Raw genomic sequence first — 23,028 nt, forward strand, 5'->3', positions numbered from 1 at the left:
AAACGGCTACCATCTACCCTACACACTGGCACTTACATGGCATAAAATGGGCAATCCTTTCCCCGCTCAACTTTCGGGCTACAGATTAGCCTACTATCGATATTCACAGATAATCTGTGCTGGTTATGATAACATATCCAGAGGCCTTACAGTCATACACTATCTAGAAGACTTCTTGTTGATCAAAGATAACATATTTTTCACTAGTAACCTCACGGCAGCTTAGTCTGGTTGACCACTTGGGCATCCCAGTACCCCATAAGAAACAGAAGGCCCAGACACTATCATCACATTACTGGGCATACGACTTGAGTCGGCATCCATACACGCAAGTTACCACAAGACAAATAGGGAACATTCTCAACTACATCAATCACTACCTCCTGCTTAGTACTTACAACTGCAAGGAACTACAATCCCTACCAGGTTCCTTAATTTTGCCATGCCAATCATACCACAAGACCACGCTTTCACATCCAGAGTACTTTACCCTTTTTTCCACACTTCCAACATGACAATCAGAGGATGTCCCTAGACACCCCAGCAACAGCAGACCTGCACATGGGGGGAATTTCTTAACCACTTGGCATTGTAAAATCATGTTCCTTCCAGGATTGTCTGACACTTCTCCAACCAGATGGTCAGACGCGGCGTCTACCACGGGTTTGGCAGCGATCTACCGGGAACGATTGCTTTGGAACTGTTGGCCATGGCATCCAGGTTTTGAAATTTTTCCACCACCTCAGCCCCTTAGGGGGATCTACCCCATTGTAGCAGCTGCTGTGGCATGGGGTAAATCATGGTCAGGGAACACATAACACAGCTTTTCACCTGTCTTAAAGAATCTCATTGGAACACGACATATCTCAACCTGTGTCATAACATTTCTCCTAGGTTTTGCTTCTTTTTGCAACCTTAAACTTAAACTATCTCACACACCATTAATTATATATTTTACAGACATTCAACAACACAGGATAACCTATGGCCAAAACTACCATAACTTCATGCTATCATACCAGACAAGAATATACTCAGAAGTTTTCAGGAATCCATTTCCCCACGTTCCTCTCAGAGATGACCAATAGCCATCCAACTTTTCATCCTTATCGGACCTATTAGATCTACAACCATTCAAATATACTACCAAGTCGGCCATTACCAGCCATGCACATTGCCTTTTATGCCTTTCTCAGGCCAGAGAATCCACTACCATCACCACCACTCAGACATATCATTGTCTTCAACGATCCCACATACGTAAACACATATATCATTGTTGTAGAATTATTAAAACCTTTATTAAATTTCCCCATTAACTCCATTAACTTCATTATATGACAGATTTTCCTAACAGCATTTAGAATATTAGCAAGAGAATACTTTTTCTAGAAGGATATGAGTAACACCGGAATTGTCAAGTTCCTGTAATATGTAACAATGTATGTCATAGCTAGATCATGAGAACTGAACTAATGAAATGTCCATTCACTAAAAAAGCCTTGAAACTGACCTCGAATCTAACATCACTAACTACTCAAAATGGTGCCTAAAGCCCCCTCCCATCGAGTAAAGCCTCGTGCTAGCAAGATGGCGCCTGGGCCATCGTGTCCACACCCGTGTCCAAGATGACGCCACCTCTCGGTGGGAGGTCATGTAGCCGGCCACTTAACACTTAGGCCAATTAATAATATTGATGGGTGGGTATTGACATAGCCACTTAACACCTAACCCAATTAATGATGTTTATTTGTTGTTATCTTGATATTCTATGATGATGTAATTTTGCTCTTATAAGGGTCTGCGAGCCCGCTTTTTAACCAGATGCCATTAAATTTTCTCGAAGTTCTTTTAACCTGAACTCCGTGTGTCAGTGTGAATTTACTTCTGCGTATACGCAATTTAATCATCTCAGATTTGGACAGGAACAGATAGTCATTCAAACATATTTGTTTGCTTAAAATAATCTATATCATCATTACCTATTGGCTCTACCACATTCCGAAACGAGTCAATACGCACCAACAACAGATAACATACTATCCTACCCACAACAAATGGTGTACACTTTCGGTCCTAGATTCCTACCTTCAAAATCCTTCCAGGAATTAAATACTGTAATGCATTTAAGGAAATGTCTGGTTAATTTGTATATATTTGTTGACTATATTAAATCTTTTATTATTCATTTTTGCCCTCTTTATTTACAGGCCTACCGTATCGTCGGTCTCGGCACACCACAACCGACTTGCTCCCTTTATACTATCCTACGCTTATGCTGGATCTTTACTCCATATACGGCTATTTGCCCCTTACACAAGTATTAAGGCAGTTTGGCCTGTATTTGTGGGAGGGGCTTAAATTAATTCACTCCCCTATATAAGGGACACCCCTTACTCATATCGCTTGAGGTCAGCATCAGAATGACCCTCCCACCCACTCCTCATTTCAACACTTTCTCTTTTCTTTCCATTTACTTTACTTTCTTACTCCTTGGTGGGCCATCTTTATTTACAGGCCTACTGTATCGTCGGTCTTGGCACACCACAACCGACTTGCTCCCTTTATACTATCCTACGCTTATGCTGGATCTTTACTCCATATACGGCTATTTGCCCCTTACACAAATATATATATATATATATATAAACTGTGTGTTTGTATACTGTATATATTCTATCGGTCATCTATCGATCTATCTATCTAATATATAATAATATATAATACAAATATGAGGTCTGTCAGGCAAAAGTCCAGCCATTGTTAATTTAACAAGAACGGTTGCCCAACATTGATGTAACCTGGCAGCAAAGGAGAGTGGACTGGAATGCGCATGTGCTTCACTGTTCTAGTCAGTGGGGGGCACTAGACGCCATGAGTGAGCATGTGTATTGTGTGGTTGTTGCATGTAAAATGACTGAGCGAGTAGAGCAACAAATCTGTATCAAATTTTGTTTTAAGCTTGAACATTCCTTCACAGAAACTATTTGGATGATTCAGAAGGAAACCTAAAAGGAAAAAAAAAACATAAAACACAAAACACAATGTATAATTGAGTAACAAAGTGACAATATAGATTTTAAGTGGCCACTTACACTTTGACAGTCAAAAAGCACATGCATACCCAGTGACTGGAGGAAGGTCCAGAAAATGTATTCAATTGGAATGTCCTGGAATAATATTAGAAATACTTTCTTATGTTGTTGGGTCTTACATTTCTTATATAGTTTTATACATTATTTATTAACAGCTTTTGCAATTAATAATTAATAGATGTTTCAGATTACACATTTGCAAAGTGCTTCATTTACTAAACCTATTAACTTGAGCCCTGTCCTCTCACTAACATATATATGCTAGTTATGCTTTGTATTGCAAAGTTATGCCAAATTTTTTGGCCATAAAGCAAACTTAGTTTTGCCTTTTTAAGCCATAAAGCCCTATTTCTGTATCTTTGCAAATAGCTTTAAAATAGCATCATAACCTTCCCTCCCCCCACACAATAAGGATTTTTTTTTTTTAACAGAAAAGAGGATTCTAACAGTCAGGGAGGAAGACAAGGATGGGATTATAATGATTACATAGAGGCAGAGATAGCAACTAAGAATGTACTACAGTTCAAATAACATAACTGTATTTACTTTATGTGGGCATTTAAACAATATTAAAATACATCATTTCAAAAAAATTTGAGATTTCATGAAAATGCACTGATACAATTGCCATACAGTTCATTACTACTAGTCACAAGCAGGGCATTTGACCTAAATGTATATATCAGTTAATGTATATCAGGTTTAAGTTATTGCCCTTGATATGTGAGTTAAGACCAAGGATATTGATGAGGTAATTAAGGAATATATGCACATAAATGCAAAGTAAAGCAACAATATTATACATATATTGCTTGTTTGGGATATTTTGAAAGTTACAATTATTTACATTTGAACAACTTTATTTTTGTAGTAATTTATTTTTACTTTGAAGAATGTTGGTGTGAGAAAGTTTGAGCTCATATGATATCCACTATCTGTCAATATTTAATATACTCAGGATATAAATTATTAGGATAGGAGCAATAATAACATTTTGACACACACACACACACAGCGCTACACTTACAGCCATAGTACATACACATATAGTACACACATATAAAGTTTTTTTATTTATTTATTTTTTATTTAAGGAATGTTCCTCTTCCAAATGTTTTTTTCCCCTCTTATGTCACTCCTTGTGATGTAACATAGCATCCGGTGATGTTGTGCCCTGTAATATCATATATAATTAATCACGCAAATTACCATAGCCAGTGTTTAGTTTCCAGGAAAGGTGGCCACCCTAGGTAAGGATGGTTGCCCACCCACTCTAATACTTACCTTCACACCACTGCCTATGAAGGGTGGGCAGCAAGAGTGTCAATCATATGTATTACACCCGGTCCCTAGACCAGCCTAGATCCCATAATATGACCAAATTAAAACATAATAACACAATGAGAAATAATAAAAAAAGAGCAAAGTTAAAAAAAATATCCCTTTCTGGAAAAAATAATATATATATATATATATATATATATATTATTTTAATATATTTTTATATTATTTATATATATATATATATATATATATATATTATTTTAATATATTTTTATATTATTTATATATATATATATATATATATATATATATATATATATATATATATATTATTTTTTGTTAAATTGGTTATTGTTGCATACATTTTGCAAAATGGTGAATAAACCCCACATTAGTTATATACATCTGAATTTACTAAATCACTATTCTTATTTCGCGTGATCAGTTAAGCAGAGAGATTTCTTATGCGGCAAGTAGAAAATGAACATTTTTTCCAACTAATGTACCCTGTGTAATTAGCCACTGTTTTAAAACATTACACAGTCAGGGTTCAAATAATTACACAGACATCTATTTCCAGAAATCACACACTTTGGAACTACCTTCTGCTGCCTTTTAGAAGAACAAAACTAGCTAAGCTTTAAAGATATTATTTAAATCTGACTTAAAATTAACATCCATTGGTTACATTTTTATATTAGCCATCTCAAAATTTATGATCGTTACCTGCTTCAGCAAACACTAGGGCATTCTTTATTATTCTAGACAATGAAAGACATGCCAAAATTATTGTTGAAGAAATATATTAGTTGCATTTTTTCGACTGGGTTAAACATTTATGTTCCTGAGATGTGAGCAACATATTGTATTTACCGTATTATTTTAGTAAATGAAAGGTAGTATGCTTTATGCTGTTAGGAAGACTGGTAAATAACTTTTTTGCTGCTTTTATTTTAGCTTTTGATCATACTATCTATTCACACAGAATTGGTGTATTGTATACTGTTAAATGTAAAGGTTAATATGTTAGTCATGAGAAAGGCATCTTTTCAAGTGTAGCTCTGCATGTGAAGCAGTGAATTGTTTAGTTTGGCAGAATTTATTATCATTATATAAAATAGCCTTTAATTAGGTTCATTGATGAGTATTTATGTGACAGAATAGAAGGTGAGTGTTCCTAGAGAAGTATAGAGACAATAGCAGTATTACGAAAGAAAGCAATGGTGAGGATATATGGTGAATATATATATTAAACCATGTTGCCATTATTTAAACTCCGCATTATACTTTCACCCAGGAAAAAAATAAATGAAGGCAATTATATAGTATCAAGCACTTGCCCATCCTTCAAGTCTGGCAAGCCTGTATTCTTATAATACGATTTTCTAAAAACATAGAAAATATACCAATTAACAGATTTTCAGATACAATAGAATTCAAATATTTTTATTAATCAATATTCAGAGGAGTAAATATTTGTGCATTTGGAGAAAGAATGACAGAGTTGTTTTGGAGAAATGGGAGTGATTAGTGCAGTAAATTATAATAAGGTCCTTCTATAATGTAAGTGCCTGGCTGCAGGTGAGAAAGCGATGTACTGATTGATGATTGTTAGGTGATGCTAATTGGGCAGGTACACTGTTGTGATAGGGATAGGGAGATGTTTGCTGTTATTTCTCAATTTTTTCAACCTAATTCCCTTCTTTTATAGCAGCTTAATGTTTTTTGTGTATATAACGGTTCTTGAAAAGAGGAACAATTTTAGCTTATGATCATACTGTATGCATTTGGTTTAAAATTTGTATGTTGTTAATTGAAGAATGTTGATAAAAGGAACACTCCACACCTCTAAAGCACTTCAACTTGCTGAGGTACTTTAGGAGTTAATAAAGTGTGCTCTATGAAAGTGCTGATTTCAAGAGAAATCCTCATTATTTGTAAGTGACACAATTGCACCCTCTGGACTGTCAGTCAGACAGCTGGATGGAGAGGGATGGAGCTCTAGTTGATCGCAATGTGACCCAACTTTGCATAGAGAAGAACTGGATTTAATGCTTCAGTACACACATGTATCCTGCCACCCTCTGCCTTTCTATGTAAAGCATTACATTGGTTACAAAATCATCAATACTGATCTCCCAATGGCTGTAGTAGAGCTGTGACGAGAAACCAGTTTAACGCTGAGTTTTAAGGGACCCTATAGTCACCAGAACAACTACAGCTTAATTGTTCTGGTGAGTAGAATCATTCCCTTCAGGCTTTTTGCAGTTAACACTGTCTTTTCAGAGAAAATGCAGTGTTTACATTACAGCCTAGTGAAACCTCCATTGGCCACACCTCAGATGGCTACTAGAGGTGCTTCCTTGGGCAGTGCTGCACAGTGTGCAGTACTGCCATTCAATGTCTCCACCTTCTGCATGGAGACACCAAACTTTCCTCAGAGATGCATTGATTCAATACATCTCTATGATGAGATGCTGATTGGACAGGGCTGTGTTTGACTTGTGCTGGTTCTGCCCCTGATCTGCCTCCTTAACAGTCTCATCCAATAAAACACTGGGGTTGGCTCATAGATTCACTTCTGATGATGCCAGACAAGCAGGGAGATCAGGGGCAGAGGCGGCAGCTGCAAACTTTAATACACATAAGATTTTACTATATTTAGGGAAGCAAAAGGGACCAGAGGGGTCTAGATGGTGGTTTTAACACTATAAAGTCAGGAATATATGTATGTGTTCCTGACCCTATAGTGTTCCTTTAAATTTTAAGTTAACCCTTTTTTTTTGGGGGGGGGGGGGGGAGGAGATGTGGGCCCAAGAATATAAACTGCTAATGCACCACTACTTATGCTGGGTAGTTCCTTTAATTATTGAGTCCTGTGTGTATCTAAACTTCTAAACTTGTACTCTTTGAGTTGTCAGTGTGCAAAATAAATAAATGTGGGTGTTCATCAGTAGCAAAATAAGGATTAATAACATACATTTCTATATAGGGCACATATAATATGTATGAATATTCCATAACAATATTCCCTGTGGATACTGACAATTAAAAATTCAAAGAGTTTGATAAGAATTGTCCAGGTGTTAATCAGATTTGCTGACACTTGAGGGTAAATAGTCACTTAAAACTAACACAAGAATTATTTGACATGTTGAAAACTGATTGATGTTAAAGGAACACTATAGTCACCTAAAACACTTTAGCTTAATGAAGCAGTTTTAGTGTATAGATCATGCCTCTCGAGTTTCACTGCTCAATTCACTCCCATTTGGGAGTTAAATCACTTTGTTTCTGTTTATGCAGGGTTCATAAACAAAGTTAATTAACTCCTAAATGGAAGAGAATTGAGCAACAAGGCTGCAGGGGCATGATATATACACCAAAACTGCTTCATTAACCTAAATTTCTTTTGGTGACTATAGTGTCCCTTTAATTAATCTAGTACAATTCAGCAGCTACCTACTTGAATAGGTCAGTTGTCAACTTATTTAGTTACTATATTTTCCAACCATTGTAACTTTCAGGATTTGCTGCATAAGATGAATGTTATTTTATATTTATTGCATTCTTTATTTTATTAAATTTGACTTACAATTGACTAGTTCACTTGCTTTAATGTACAAACTACATCAGTGTTTCAGTGTTATTTGCATTGCAATTGAGAAATGAATTTTGATTTAACTAAATAAAGCTATAGTTGTTTATGTGGATTAGCAAATCGAAACCAATAAGGCAATGATAAAACTGAGCAACACAATAATAGATCCTCTATCTTCTTTATAATTTATTTACCACTTGCAGACTGCATCACATATAAGTATAGTATTATTTCCTCTCCATTTTCAATAATTTGAATAATTGTAGATGCAGTCAACTAGGAAACAATATGTTTACTAAGGTTTCAGTGAATGCTGAAAAGGATCTTATAAATTCTTAAATTTCATAAAAATAAATAAAAACCATTCACTCTGGTGTCACAGAAAAAAGTGAATGTTATACTGAATCCTTGCAAATCTTCTCAAGCCTTCTTAGCATAAAATGTGATGATATTTTATCAGTATTGGTAGTTTTTCTATATAAATATAGAGTATTATTCTGAAATAAAGTTAAATTAATAAAAAAGGGACTTATTATGTCATCAGCTTTTCATGACTGTGTAAATATGTCTTTCTACTTCAAATATAAAAATGAATTGCAAGAATATTTAGTTTTTAAAAAAAATCTTAACATAGAAATATAATATTGTTGGCTAATCTTTTCAAATGATTTAATATTTTTGAATACACTTTTAAAATGATTTAATATAATAAAAACAAATTAGAATTTTGTAATATTTAGATTTTTATTTTTATATGTTGATATATAGACATATAATTTTTGTAAAAATATTTTAATATGTTGAATTTATTTTTAAAGCTTATCCCAAAAATATTAAATAATTAGGAAAGCTTACCCAACAATTTTAAATAGAGGGCAAATTCTGCAGTAGAGCGCAATGAATAAATAAAGAGATCAAAGGTCAATTGTCACTCCCCTAAATTTTTCATGTTATGTATATTTATCCTTATGCATTTGTAAGATGAGAAAAATAAAATGAAATGTAGAAATTCACACCTCTTTATCCTACAGCAGGTGCCTCCATCTTAGCTCCATGGCAAATCATTGTTATACGTTTTGTTGTTTCCACCTACCATTCAGCCTAGGAAAAGCATGCAGAGAAGATGAGAAATTAAACTGTTTCTATTTCTCCTCCTCGTTTTAATTGTTTTCCATGACATTACCTCATCTGAACTGGACTATTAATGGACTACTATGTAATTTGCTAAATCTCTTATATTAATATTATAATAACAACAGCGCTTCTTATAAAAAAAAAGGTAAATCTATGTTCTGGTGATTTTCGTCATGTTATCCAAGGGTTTACACTCCAGAGAAGTGTCCGTCTCCCTTTCAGAGTTTCCTGCTTGAACTTTAATTTCATGACACCAATAAATATCTTTATCGAGAACATAAAAATATCAGTAACCATTACCGTATTGTTAAAGTCTGTGCTGTTCTTCATGTGCCATTTTAGTGTCCAAAAATGTAATTCCATGACATGTTATGACTGTAAGAAAAGGGTGATATCTTGTCTTTGTGTTTATTTTATTTGAACAGAAACTGTTTTTAAAGAAGCCATGGGTACTACAAAACAAACCAATTTTACAAAGTCAGTTTGAAACAATAAAATAATGGTACATACTAAATAACTGTTCAGATTGGCCCGCAGCTTAGCAACCTCAAGTGTGCACTAGAGTGTTTTCCAGCATATCTTTCATGCAGTCCCACAGATAAAAGTATTTACTGTTGATTTTTACTCTCTGTGTTTGTTGTCCAATTTTGCAGCTCTCTGTGGAGGAAATATAACAGCAATGAATGGAACAATTTACTCTCCTGGCTATCCAGATGAATACCCAAACTTTCAAGATTGCCTCTGGCTAGTGAAAGTATCACCTGGCAATGGAATTTACATCAATTTTACAGTTCTTCAGACAGAACCTATCTATGATTTTATTACTGTATGGTAAGTGTGTTCAATTAGCAATGGCATGTTAGAATGTCGACTAGGGATGTTTCAAAAGAATATATGCACAATGCTAGATTTTGCTTTTTTATTTTTGTATGTTTTATTTATTTTATTTTTCAAATTTGCACCTTATGTAAAAAAATCTAACAAATATAAAAAATACACAGCAAGTATGTAAAATGTAAGTTTGTTGTGAACATGTATCTGCATGTGATATATAATATGAATTCATATTTAATATTTCAACAAGCTGTATTTGCATGAATTGATAAGATGTGCACATTTAAGGGTAAAATCAGTTCCCGTGAGGCTGGACACCTGCTGGCATTGTACATTTATTGGGGGAATATAGAAAGTTTTATTACAAGTGGACTGTAAACCCCCTTGATCTGTATCTTTGATCTGTTGATGTCTATATACAATTACACCAATAATTTGCGCTATACAATAGAACACAAGTGAGTGCTATGTTAATCTATTACATTTTGTATAGCATTACATTACCGGTGCTCTTTTTTTTTTAAATTTAAAGTTTTTTATTTTGAAAAGGTAGAAAGAAATGGGGGTACAAAAAGAAGAAAAGGGGAAGGTGCAAAATGATCCAAGCTTCTGATCTTATCACATTATGTAACATTCTTTACAATATTTACATTGTTGAACATGCATACATTGGTGAATACAGTATCGAATATGCTTACACAGTGTATTACAGTCATCCTTGTTGGATCTGTTGTTCAGCATTATTATCATTCAACAGTCTATCATTGTGTGTGAATGCCCTAAAGTGTCTCGTAATGTGTATCTATGGGAGTAACACCCTCGTAGAATGGCCCTCTATGAGTATGTCGGTATCTGTGACATACGCCTTGATGGTACGGGTTAGGGCTCAACCGTTATTTTGGGGGGTATAATGCTGTGAGCCAAGGTTTCCATATTTGTTCTGTTCATTTTGCTTTCTCGTGGGAATCGGAAGAAAGCGTCTCCTATCTATAATATTGGTATAATTTTTCTAATAGTTCTTTACGTGAGGGACAGTGTGCTTTTCCAGTGTTGGGCCAAATGGGTCCTGGCTGCTAATATAACAAGGGAGGCTAATTTATAAGCTACTTTCTTCCACGTGTTTGGGAAGAGCAACATGAGTGCCACCAATGGTGTAAGAGGTGCTGAGTAGCCCAGCGTTTTTTGTAATATTTGTTGGACCTGTAACCAAAGGGGTTACCGGTGCACTTTTAAATGCAGTGTCATTGATTGTCATATAATAGATCACAATTATACAAAAACAAAAAAATTAAGCCTGTGTCATGTAACATGTCTAATTTCATTATTAAAGGGATACTCAAATCACAAAAGCAAATTCAGCTTAATTAAGCAGTTTTATTGCATAGATCATGTGCCTGCAGTCTCACTGCATAATTCTTAGCAATTTAGAAGTGAAATCAATATTGTTTCTGTTTATGCAACGCTAGCTACACTTTACCTGGCTGTAAATCACAGACATCCAACATGCAAACACGGTTTAATCACATATATGAGGCTGCTGCGTGATCTAGTAGGCTATTAACAGAACAGGAAATAAGAAATTCTAACTTAAACAGATTGTGCAATAAAGAAAGATTCAACTTTAGATGTTTATTTACAGGAGATGTGTAATGAAACTGTGTAGGTCACATGCAGAAGAGGTGTGGCTAAAGTTTTACAAACATAGCTATTTTACTCCTAAATGCCACAGCATTGAAAAGTGAGACTGCAGGGACACACCAAAACCACTCCATTAAAGGGTTACTCCAATCTTCATTACCACTTCAATTAATTAAAATGGACGTGATGGTCAGAGTCAGTAATTGCAGTGTTTCTGCTTGAAATACTGCACATACAGAAATATTTTTAATTGTGCGCTGAGGGCTAGTTACACCCCCAGCACATGTGACATTGGCAGTCCAGATCTCTGTTCCGGGCTGCCAATGTCAAATCTGAGCTTATTTTGCATCTGTCATTAGTGCGCACTATGCGCTTGCAACAAATGTGCTCATCTTCCCTCTTGCATCCAGAGTACCTGCAGGGGAAGATGCGATGTGGGCATTCACTTCTGCCTCTCTCCACTTCTTCTTTTCATTTATTTTCTTATGAAATCACCTACCCATCCTGGCTCCCCTCCCTCATATCCCCTCTAGACTCTTCTCTTTGCCGGCTCAGAATTGTCCCACGTGCTCTATGAGAAGCCTGTGATTTGACCGCGAGGTGTGGAAATCAATGCTAGGAGCTTCTTAAAGGTTGTGGCAAAGCCAATAGGTTATTAGACACAAAATAGTCCCTATGTCCGTTGTTGGCAAAGGTTGTTTTTTGTTTATAGTGTTTTTTTTTTGCTTATAGTGTCCCTTTAATGCATGGACAGTTGTCTTGGAACTGTGCTTAAAATACCACATTTGACTTTTCAATGTAGCCTGTCAGCTGGAATCAGATTCTTTCTGAAAAGTGGCTCATTATTTCTTAAGAGGATAACAAAAACTAACATCCCAAAATATTGTGAAAATTGTCCAGAAACTTGTAACTATCAGGGAGCTTTCTCAAGCATAAAGTCAGATATCGAGAAGCATTGGAGAAATATTATAAATGCCACTCCATTCCAAATTAGCCAACTGCACAAAATGTCAACATGTAGTAGTATTTTTAAAAACAAGTGCTGTGGCAGGAATCCATGAACTTAAAATGTTTCACCAGCATATGAATACACGCATCTATTCCATGAGAAGGCTCAGATCTCTTCAGACCAAATTCTGGTATTCTAGATGTAAAAGATGAAAGACTAAACAGTTGTGCTTTGATTAAAAAAAGTTTCTGAATTATTTCGCAGTTTAATTAATCAATAAATAAATAAATGTTTTTAAAACATTCAATGAAATAAATGGATTTGCTCACAGATTTGGTACAATCATTGGTAAAAATGTTAAAATCTTCAGATTTAAAATGCTCAACATTAATAAAAAATGTAGAAAGTTGTAAGACTGTTAATTCTTCATATGTATGCAAAATACCATATGCATACTCACTGCATTTATTCTTAAAGGAACACTGTAGGCACCCAGATCACTTTATCTCACCTCATTAAAGTGGTCTGGGTGATGTGGCCCTGTTCCCTAAATGTATAGTATTACAGTGTGGTAAAACTGCAATGTTCACATTGCAGGCTTAAGATTGCATCCAGCAGCTGTCTACCAGGTGCTTGCTGCATTTACAAGGAGTTGAAATCCGTGAAATTATGCTTTGCATGAGGACATCCAGTGCCTTCAAAAACCCACAGGAAAGCACTTGTCACTCATGTGCGTTAGGTACCAAAATCACTGAAATTGCAGGAGGAGGAGCTTAATTCAGCAACGAGAGATCAGTGACTGCACAGGGGGCAAGGGGGGCATGGAGGCAGAGGGTCACTATATTGTTAGGAATACAGTCTTGTATTCCAAACACTATAGTGTTCCTTTAAAGACAGGCATAAATGAATAGTTGAGCAATGGGATCATAATATATATTGTATGTGCTAAACTAATTAACAACAAGCAGGGTCTAGAGTTATTTTAATAACAAACAGATTTGGAAGCAGTGGATTTTATATTATTTCATAACATTCTGAATGTGATGAAAATGTGATGAAAATGTGATAAACAGTTTCATTGTGGGATTTACATATATGTATCTATTATTATTATTATTATTAGCATTTATACAGTGCCATATTTTTATGCAGCTTTTTATAATAATGTAAAGGAGGGGATTTAACAAGAAATTAATGGCACAACATCTATGAATTGGTGAAGGAATGTAGTGAGTGGTGGAGTTGCTGTGAGCTTTGAAGGACTGATTGCTGCATTGGGATTCAAGTATAGAAGAAAAACCTTTTCTGTATATCGGTGTAATAGGGTGGAATTTGTTATTTTTATTGGATTATCTTGCCCAATCTTATTATAAAACATTTTAGTTACTAAAATGTGCACAAATACTTCTTGAGCCCTGAAATTTAATATTTCATTATCCACAGGACCTGCCTCTGTAGCTATTGAAGATCCTCCCTCTATTTGGCCAGATCTTACTTCATTTTTAGCGCTGAGCAATGTCCATACCCCTGAGTGACCCAGTAATAATTTTCTTGTACTCCCTTTGCAAATTAACTTGTTTTTGTATGTTATCCATTCTCCAGTTCTTCTAGTTTTAAAATATAGAGCAATGTATTACTGCTGAATAAATTCCATTTCTGAATGAATTCTTGGAAAATAAATCCTCATAGTCATACTGAAAATACTATTAATATTAGTTATATAAATGCTGTAAACAGGAAAATATTCAAACATGACATTTTTAACTTAAGATTAATGAAGTATGCGAGGTCATGCTATAGCAATAAGCTTGTATGAAAATATGAAATTAAAATAATTGTAGCAAAATATGTATATTGTATGTGAATGTTAACATAAAAGAGACATTTTGTTAATGAAACATTTTTATTTGAATGTTTACTCTCTTATTAATAAGTAGTAGTTTACACTATTGTATTAATGGGCAAGTTAGACGAGTAAAATATATTTTTAGTCTCCGAACTGTTCTTTCATTGCTTGAAACTGGATTTCGATCTTATAATTTTTTTTAATTGTATTCAAGTTGTGTGAACAATGCAATAAAATTAAATGAACACAAATGCTGTATAAATTAAGATTTGGCCATGTGTCCCAAGCATATAAATATTGCCTGTTAGTTTTTTTTTTTTTTACCCTTGGTTATGCCTCAAAATCCTTCTACTCGGGGGAGGAGATTAAACCAAAAAAATAAATATAAAAAACATTCTAAAGGCAGGTGTAGTGCACATTTAATGAGGGAAATTCTATTTTAAGGCTCAGCATGCTCTGCTCTATTTGATTAGTGCATGACAGCTGGAAGTCTGAAAGTGCTGTATGTGCCAGTCTATGTATTTATCTGAGATACAATGTGCTCCTTGGTGGCACAAAACTCCATAGCACTTTTAAAGCCTTCTTGTAAAGCCTTCTTGTTTATATATAATTATAGTCATAATATTGGTCAACAGTATGACCCTTTCCGTTCCTGTATATGATGTTTATTTACCCCTTTTAATAGATGGATCATTCTTTCAGGTGTTTTTATAATATTAAAATATTAAGAAATGGTTCTAGTGGTAAAAATATATGCATAGCGCTGTCTATAATTGAGACAAGAGAGTCCTCTGGATTCCTGTTGTGCTTTAAGATATGCACATGATTTTATGTCTTGCTGTTTGAGAGATTCTAGCTAGATAGACAATCCTGGAAAAAATTCTTGCTGTCCTAAATATCCCTTGTTTTGATGATATTCTTCTGCCTGTGAATTAGTGGAGTCCTGGAAGCTCAGAAATTCCTCTGTACAACTTTCATAATGATGGGCTCCATGCATTATTCGGATGCTTCAGAGTTATTCATATTTACATGAGATGAAGATTGTGTTATTCAAGATTGATTATTTAGGTATACAAACATTGACTGGTATTAAATTCAAGATTGTCCTAGTCTTGACATCAGAAAATATAGATTTTATTAAAGACAGGAGGCTCGTATTATGCATTAACTTTCTTTACTTAACTCCAGCAGCATAGACATTTTTTTAATAAAGTTTAGGGAATAAAAGACAAAAAACAGATTAACTGAAATGGAACACACAGTAGCCAATCAGTATCCGGCATAGTCTATATAGTGAATGATCCCCAATATTCTTCCTCTTTTGAGCTGCGAATCTAGAAGAAATATCTATTAGAGTAAACTCCAAGGATAAGAACGACAAAACTCCAAACAGGATTAAGCTGAAACATAAAGAACAGAGTGGGTTAATGGGAGGGATAAGACTCGCCTCCTGTCTTTAATAAAATCTATATTTTCTGATGTCAAGACTTGGAAAATCATGCATTTTATAGCAAGACAGAAGGCTCGTATCATGCATGTTAAAAGCTGAATAATCATAGAAATATATGTCAAATACATTAAGATATTACAATATTATGTTTGAAACATGCATGCTATGTCTAAAATAAAACTGTTTAAATGTAGATTCTGAAGACCAATCTGCAGTTTTTAACAGGTCTGACAAAGAGTTGCTTGAAACACTTTAATAGTCATATTTCCTCTTGAAGAGTGAGCTCCGAACACTGAAATATCAATACCTGCCATAAGCATAGTTTGTCTTACCTATCTGGCTAAAGATTTAGAGGAGACAGGCAGAAAAAGGTTTACAAAAATATATTAGCAGTTGAGAGAAATTAGAATTTCTTATAGATGAAGTTTTAAGCTCATATGTTTGAAGACAATTGACAACACATAGAAGAGGATGGTCAGAAAAAGGCGGCTAGGACACAGAGCGGAGATTAGTTTTGGTACATTTAACAATAGAAAAATTAACACCATCAGGAGTATATTGTCTATTATTTAAGTCTAAAGCCTTAATATCAGAAACTCTTTTAAATGAAATAAGGCATAGTAATGTAGTAAGCTTAAACAAAAGCAATTTTAAGGATGATGAGTCATTGTCACCCCACAATTCTATTGGCTGGAGTACTAGAGTAACATCCCAAGTAGAATGATATTTAGTGTATGGAGGACGCTTAAATCTGATACCCTTCATAAGTCTGCAGACTAAGGGATTTTTGCCCACAGGGAAAAAATCAACAGGGTTGTGATTTGCTGAGATAGCTGATCGATAGACATTAATGGTGAGATATGCCTTGCCTGAGTCAAATGAGTCTGACAAACAATTTAGAATGTTTGCTAAATCTGAATCTATGGGATTCACAGTCCGTTCCATGCACCAATTAAGCCACATTTTCCAGGCTGATCTGTAATTTGCACGGGTACCTGGTGCCCATGCTTCTGAGAGAATGTCTCTAGTTGAGTTTGAAAATTCACTACGCTATTTGTATTAGCCGAGATGAGAGATGCTATTAAAGGTAGTTGGCCTGATAGCACTAGAGGATGAAGATTTCCCTCTGGATCAGGAAGAGCATCACAACACATCTGTATGAGTCGTGTGTAGTCTATCAGCATACAGAGAAGCTGAGAGAACCATGGCTGTGATGGACAGAGAGGGGTTATTACCACTAGGGTCGAATTCTGAGATCATGCTATTGGAAGTACCCAGGATATCATCGCAAATGGGGGGGAATGCATAATTGACTCCATCTTTCCAGCATTGGAGGAATGCAACTTGATCTGCTGCCTCTGGATCCGGATGCCAACTGAAAAATGTTTCTAATTGGCGATTGAGTTGTGATACAAAGAGGTCATATTGAAACGGACCCACAGGGAAAGTAGTCATTAGAAGATGTTGGGATCCAACATCCAGTCGCTGTAATCCACTTGGTAATGGAAATTTCAATCTGCTACTGTATTGGAAAGGCAAGGAAGATATTCTGCTCATAAAACTATGTTTCGATCGAAGCAAAAGTGCCAAACATCTTTGGCAATGTCTGCCATTTGCTTGGATTTTGTTCCTCCTAAGCGATTTATGTATTGGACTGCTGATATGTTGTCCATCTTGAGAAGAATACAACAATGGGATTTTTGTTTCGCAAAGCTGCGTAGCGTGAAAAATCCTGCCATGAGTTCCATGCAGTTTATATGCATACTTGTCTCTTCTAGAGACCATTTGCCTCCTGTGGAATTGCCTCCACAACGGGCTCCCCAGCCTACTCAACTCACATCGGATTCTATATCTGATTCAGATCTGGGAATGAAGTGAAAATGGCTTTCCCGTTCCAAATTTTAATGTGATCTAACCACCAGAATAGTTCTGTTCTTGTTTTTGGAGTCAAAGAGATCTCATCTGAATAAAGGAGACTGTTGTGTAGATGTTAATCTTTGAAGAACCCGATAATAAAGGGGGGCCAGAAAAATCGCTTGATTCGAAGCTGATAAAAGACCTACAATCCATGCCAGAGATTTGATGGAAATTAATTCCTTGTTCAGAACTGACCTGATCTCTTTCCGAATTGTTTTCAATTTCCGTGATGGAAGCCTGAGAGTGGTTAAATTGTAATTCACTAGAAATCACAAAAATTCTATCTCCTGAGAGGGAGTTAAAATCAATTTCTCTTAATTTATTACAAAACCAAGGCTTGTTAACAGATTAAGTAGTAGTTAGTAGTTGAAGAGTTTGCACACTCTGTTACATAATCATTATGTCGTCTAGATAGATTATCAATCTCACTCCCCTACTTCAAAGCAGGGATACTACTGGTTTGAGCAATTTGGTGAAATACCAAGGTGCAGAGGATAATCCAAATGGCAATGATTTGAATTGCCATTTCTTTCCTTCCCATATGAATTGTAAATAATTCTGACATGAATTGTGAATAGGTAACGTGAGGTACGCATCCTTCAATCAGTCGTTGAGTATCCTTCAATCAGTCGTTGAGTATCAATAGGTCTTTGAGATAATACATTTTCTCCATTTTGAAATGGTGGAATCTGACAAAATTGTTTAAATATTTTAAATTTATGACTGGTCTGTGACCAGAATCTTTCTTTTTCACCAAGAATAAATTGCTTATGAAGCCTGGACTGCTCATAGTCATCTGCATGATGGCATTTTGAGCATACATTTAATATTTCTTGATGGACCAGAGCTTGGTCTTGGATCTAAAATGTTATCGGGAAAGGTATTTTTCTTTGAACAGGATATGCTATAAAATCTATTTTGTATCCAAGAACAGTGTTTAGTATGCAGAATCATTTGTAATCTGACTCCAAACGTGAAAATAACGAGTGAGTCTACCACCTAAACCTTCTAGGGAAGAAAGGGGAATTGTTGTACTTACCGGATGAAGATCTGAAGCGAGACATTCCCCAATGGCCTCTGGATCTCCAAGGTCTGCCACGTAGTGGGAAGAATGGTGTTGTTTGTTGGGTGTCATATGAGGGCCTGGTGGGTTGAACGGTGTTTCTTGGAACCTGCCTGTGTTGAAAGGAGCGGCTGGAAGAGTGGTTCCTTCCTCTTACAGCCCTTCCAAAACCTTAGGGTTGAATACTTTCTTCAGAGATGACTGAGCCGTATCAAGGGAGCTAAATAAATTGACACATTTATTAATGTCTTTAATAAAGGATTCTCCGAATAGGAGACCTTCAGCCGCTGGTCCAGGTTCAGAAGTGGCTAATTTCGACAACTGAGGGTCAATTTTCATTAAAATCGACCTGTGGCGTTCGCTGGTCAGAGCTACGTTAGCATTCCCCAAAAAGCATACACTGTGTTGGGTCCAACCTCTCAAAATATAAATGCTGAGAGGAATTCCAGAAGCGGCAGCTTGTTCTAAAGTCTCAAACATTTTTGCCACAGGTCAAGGTATGTCTGTTAATTTATCTTGACAAGATTTTAGTGATCTGTCAAGTCCTTTACTTGGGTTCTTCCCTGATTTTGTTAAAAAAATGCACAATAGTGGGGTCTGGATCAGGGGTCTGTGTGACTTTCTTAGACAAAGTCAGTCTAGGGCATTCAACTCTTACTTATTTCTAGCCGCTTGGTCAAGGGGTTTCCTCAACCAGCATTCAAGAGATTTGGCTACATGAGCCATAGGGACCTATTCGGCTGACCTAGGGTGTTTAATATGGTCTGGTTCAAATAATGGTTTCCAATTAACATCCATTATAATATTCTCTTCATCAGATTTAGAGAGAAGCTCAGGTGTCTCTGAAACAGATTAATAATTTGAAGCAGAATCAGATTCAGATTTTTCATCTTCAGAGTTTGAAGATGAGTCATCATTCGAGGAGGTGTTATAGGAGTCAGGTTTGCTCCTGTGAATGGCCTTCTGAGCTTGTCCGTCTTCCTCATGAGCAGAGGGTTGATCACACTCTTCAGTTTTGAGACACACATTTTGTTCTGATCTTGGTCCTTCCCCATCTTATGTGACTAAGCACAGCCAGGGGATTCTTAAGGACCGTCAAAGCAGTGTTTTAGTTTCTGTGTGGCCTTCCCAGACCTCCTGAATCTATATACAAATATATTTTACCAAACCAGAAGGTATTCATATAGAAAACAGTAGCATAAGTGAATATATATATACTTATCTCTACTTGAAAAAAGAAAGAGAGGAAGAATATTGGGGATCATTCACTATATAGACTATGCCAGATGCTGATTGGCTACTGAGTGTTCCATTTCAGTTACTCTGTTTTTTTGTCTTTTTTTCACTAAACTTTATTGAAAATATGTCTTTGCTGCTGGAGTTAAGTAAAGAAAGTTAATGCATAATACGAGCCTCCTGTCTTGCTATAAAATCTATTAATTATGTTGCGTTAACATTTGAAGACTTAATAACCATTGATATCAGGCAAAAGTAAACAGTAGTAAACGTTAGTATAATTTTCTCTGCTAGATTCCCTTATTAAGTGACTATATGGGACTATCAGGGGCAGCGTATTTTGCCTGCATTCTTTTTTTTCTATTTCTTCCTTGCAAGAATAAAAGATGGTCAGAATGAGGTAATTATGAATATTTAGAGACTCTACAATTATACTATACAATATCACCCTTTATCCAAGGAGAGCCTTGCTTCCAATCACCGAGCCAATAAAGAACAATGATTTAGTAATAGGAAACTTTTTCATTGTTTGCTGGGAAAGTCAGAATGGTGAGTTTAGAGATAGAAGGAAATAAAAAGAATTTTGAGAGCAGGAGACAGGCTTTTCTGTAGAGAGGTAGGGAGGGGCATAAGGTGGGGTGGAGAAGGGAATATACGTAGTTAAAAACATTTTGTCAAAAAATTATATGTCCCTAAAATGTAATAATGCTTATACAAATGTACAATAAATATAGCAATAGTTGTAGGATAACTAGCTTAATTAAAAAATGTGCAAAACACTATGAATTCTTACTTTCAATTGAAGTGTTCGTTAATTGCCTATAGAAAATGTTGCAATACATTTTAATTGTTTGCTAAGAAAGTCAGATGGTGAATCTTAATTGTTTTTTATGCATTGTGCAGAGCTTTTTTGGGGCTGGTTTATGTGAAAATTATGATAAGCAAATGGAACAAAACAGATGTGTAGGGCTGTTACTCTTTTTTGCTGTCTGCCCTTTCTGGCGTGGCATCTTGCAATTTACACAAGGGACTTTAACAGCTTTTAGAGCACATGGTTGTTGCAGTGGAGCATGAAGACTAAGCTTTGGAAGTAAGGCCACTGGTGACAATGAGACTCCTGGTTACAGCTGGATACTTGGAAAAGAAGCTGAATGGGATATACAAAGATATACATTTGCAGCTTCTCCATTTTTAAAAACATCTCTGCCAATATTTCCTCCTTGATTGGATAGATCCATTCCAGACTTAGCCTGTGAAGCATTGAAAGGGGGTTTGCACATGAACATCAAAGAGGTGCAAAGAGGATGCATGTGCAATCATTAATCTCAGCTCATGCCCCTCAGTATTTTGAAGGTGGCTATCATTCACATACACAGTAATGCCAAATTCTAGAGAGTTGACTTTTTTAATTTGCATTTCAGATTCTGGCACAGTAGTAATACTAGTACTAATAATCCCATAATGTGTTCTTTGAAATGCTGGAGTAGGAGGAAATATCCACATTTATAGGTCTGTTGGTGTTTATAAGTCTGTCATCAAAGATGGAAGCACATTTTTATTGCACTTAGTATTGTTCAGGATCTAACTCATCATTGATGATGACTGTCTCACGTATTATCCCTTTTAGAAAGTCCAACTCCTTGCTTGAAAAATGTGATTTTATTTTAGTTTTCTTGGTTTAGCAAACCCTACTTTTCTTTGCTCAGTATGTGGTGTATTTTTAGAAACCTGTAAAGGTGAAACAAAAATCACGTCATCATCGTTTACATCAATAGGAGTACTTTTGAAGGTAGAGGAGTAGTGAAAGTGTGAATTCATATGTATATGATCCAGTCTTCCTACAGTTCCAGTGTCCATTGTAGGGAACAGCAGAGCCTTCTCAGGTTTGCAGCCTGGTCGACCGACATTAACATTACCTGTTGGTGGATAATATATGCTCTACCACCACTCTGCTCCTTTCCACTGACACAAGGTATACTGCTCTTTTTGTTCTCCACCTTATTGCATGTGAGTTTCAAGCCAAGCTTCTTAGCATGGATTCATGAGTCATTTGCAGTTCGTTCAGATAAAATTAACTTAAAACCTTCTCTATCCTGTCCTTTCCTTATAACCAAATTGAGTTTTCAGAGCTGTCCACTCTTGGCATCCACTCTAAGGGATGTATTTTGTATCTGCTTTCTCTTTTGCACAGAACACCTTCCCCAATGCAGAATATCTATACATAATGTAAGACTTGCTGGAAATGTCAAAGGTGGATAAGGGAGACCAGCTCTCTGAATAGTTTTGCTGATGTTTCCTTTCAATAACCTCAATTGAATATCAAATAATAAATAATGGAGCTGCAATACTGGGTGTCTTAGTGATGGAGATGTATTCCACCAGAATGGACCTGTCAACTCTTCAACCTTATTTCAAAGTATTTGTCAAGCAAGAAATAAGGTAAAAATCTTGCCGTCTCTACTCTGGTGGAATAAAGCTCCTTCACTAATACTCCCGGTGCCATTATTTCTTTTTGCTGGAGATGTCAGTGCGCCGGTGGCATGTACAACATAAATTGGTTGACTTGTTCATTGTATTTTGAGAAAGCATACATAATCACCTTGGTCTAAGATGCTAAGCCACTCTTCACACTAGAATCCATGTTTCTGCATGATATTACAGAACAGTACTGTAAATATTCCTTAACTACTGAAGGTAGCTGCACCACTGAACACACTCTACTGGAAAGACACTAAGCCTCATCTAACTTGATAATGGATCCCTTAGATGAAGTGAAAACTCACTCTCCTCTCCCTCTCCTCCCATTTATGCTTTCTTAGCATCACTTAGAATCACTACTTATCATTCTCATTTTTTTACTCCCCTCCATTCTCATTCCTATCCCCTTGATGTTTGTTATTGTTGAAAATTGAAATTTATAGAATTGCTGTATGTTATGTGCTTAAGAGCAGTGCTTCTCAACCCTCTCCTCAAGGCACACC

At 35.8% G+C, this 23,028-nt stretch overlaps 1 protein-coding gene across 1 annotated transcript in view; it reads left to right on the forward strand.

Moving 5' to 3' along the window:
* CSMD3 (CUB and Sushi multiple domains 3) overlaps positions 1–23,028 on the forward strand; it is a 1,213,223-nt gene that overhangs the window by 1,010,166 nt on the left and 180,029 nt on the right. The window contains exon 45 of the mRNA XM_063451130.1: positions 9,768–9,945. Coding sequence (XP_063307200.1) covers positions 9,768–9,945 — 178 coding nt within the window. The remainder of the gene's footprint in view (positions 1–9,767; positions 9,946–23,028) is intronic.

This window comes from Pelobates fuscus, chromosome 4 (assembly GCF_036172605.1).
Source record: "Pelobates fuscus isolate aPelFus1 chromosome 4, aPelFus1.pri, whole genome shotgun sequence".
Classification (NCBI taxonomy): Eukaryota; Metazoa; Chordata; class Amphibia; order Anura; family Pelobatidae; genus Pelobates; species Pelobates fuscus.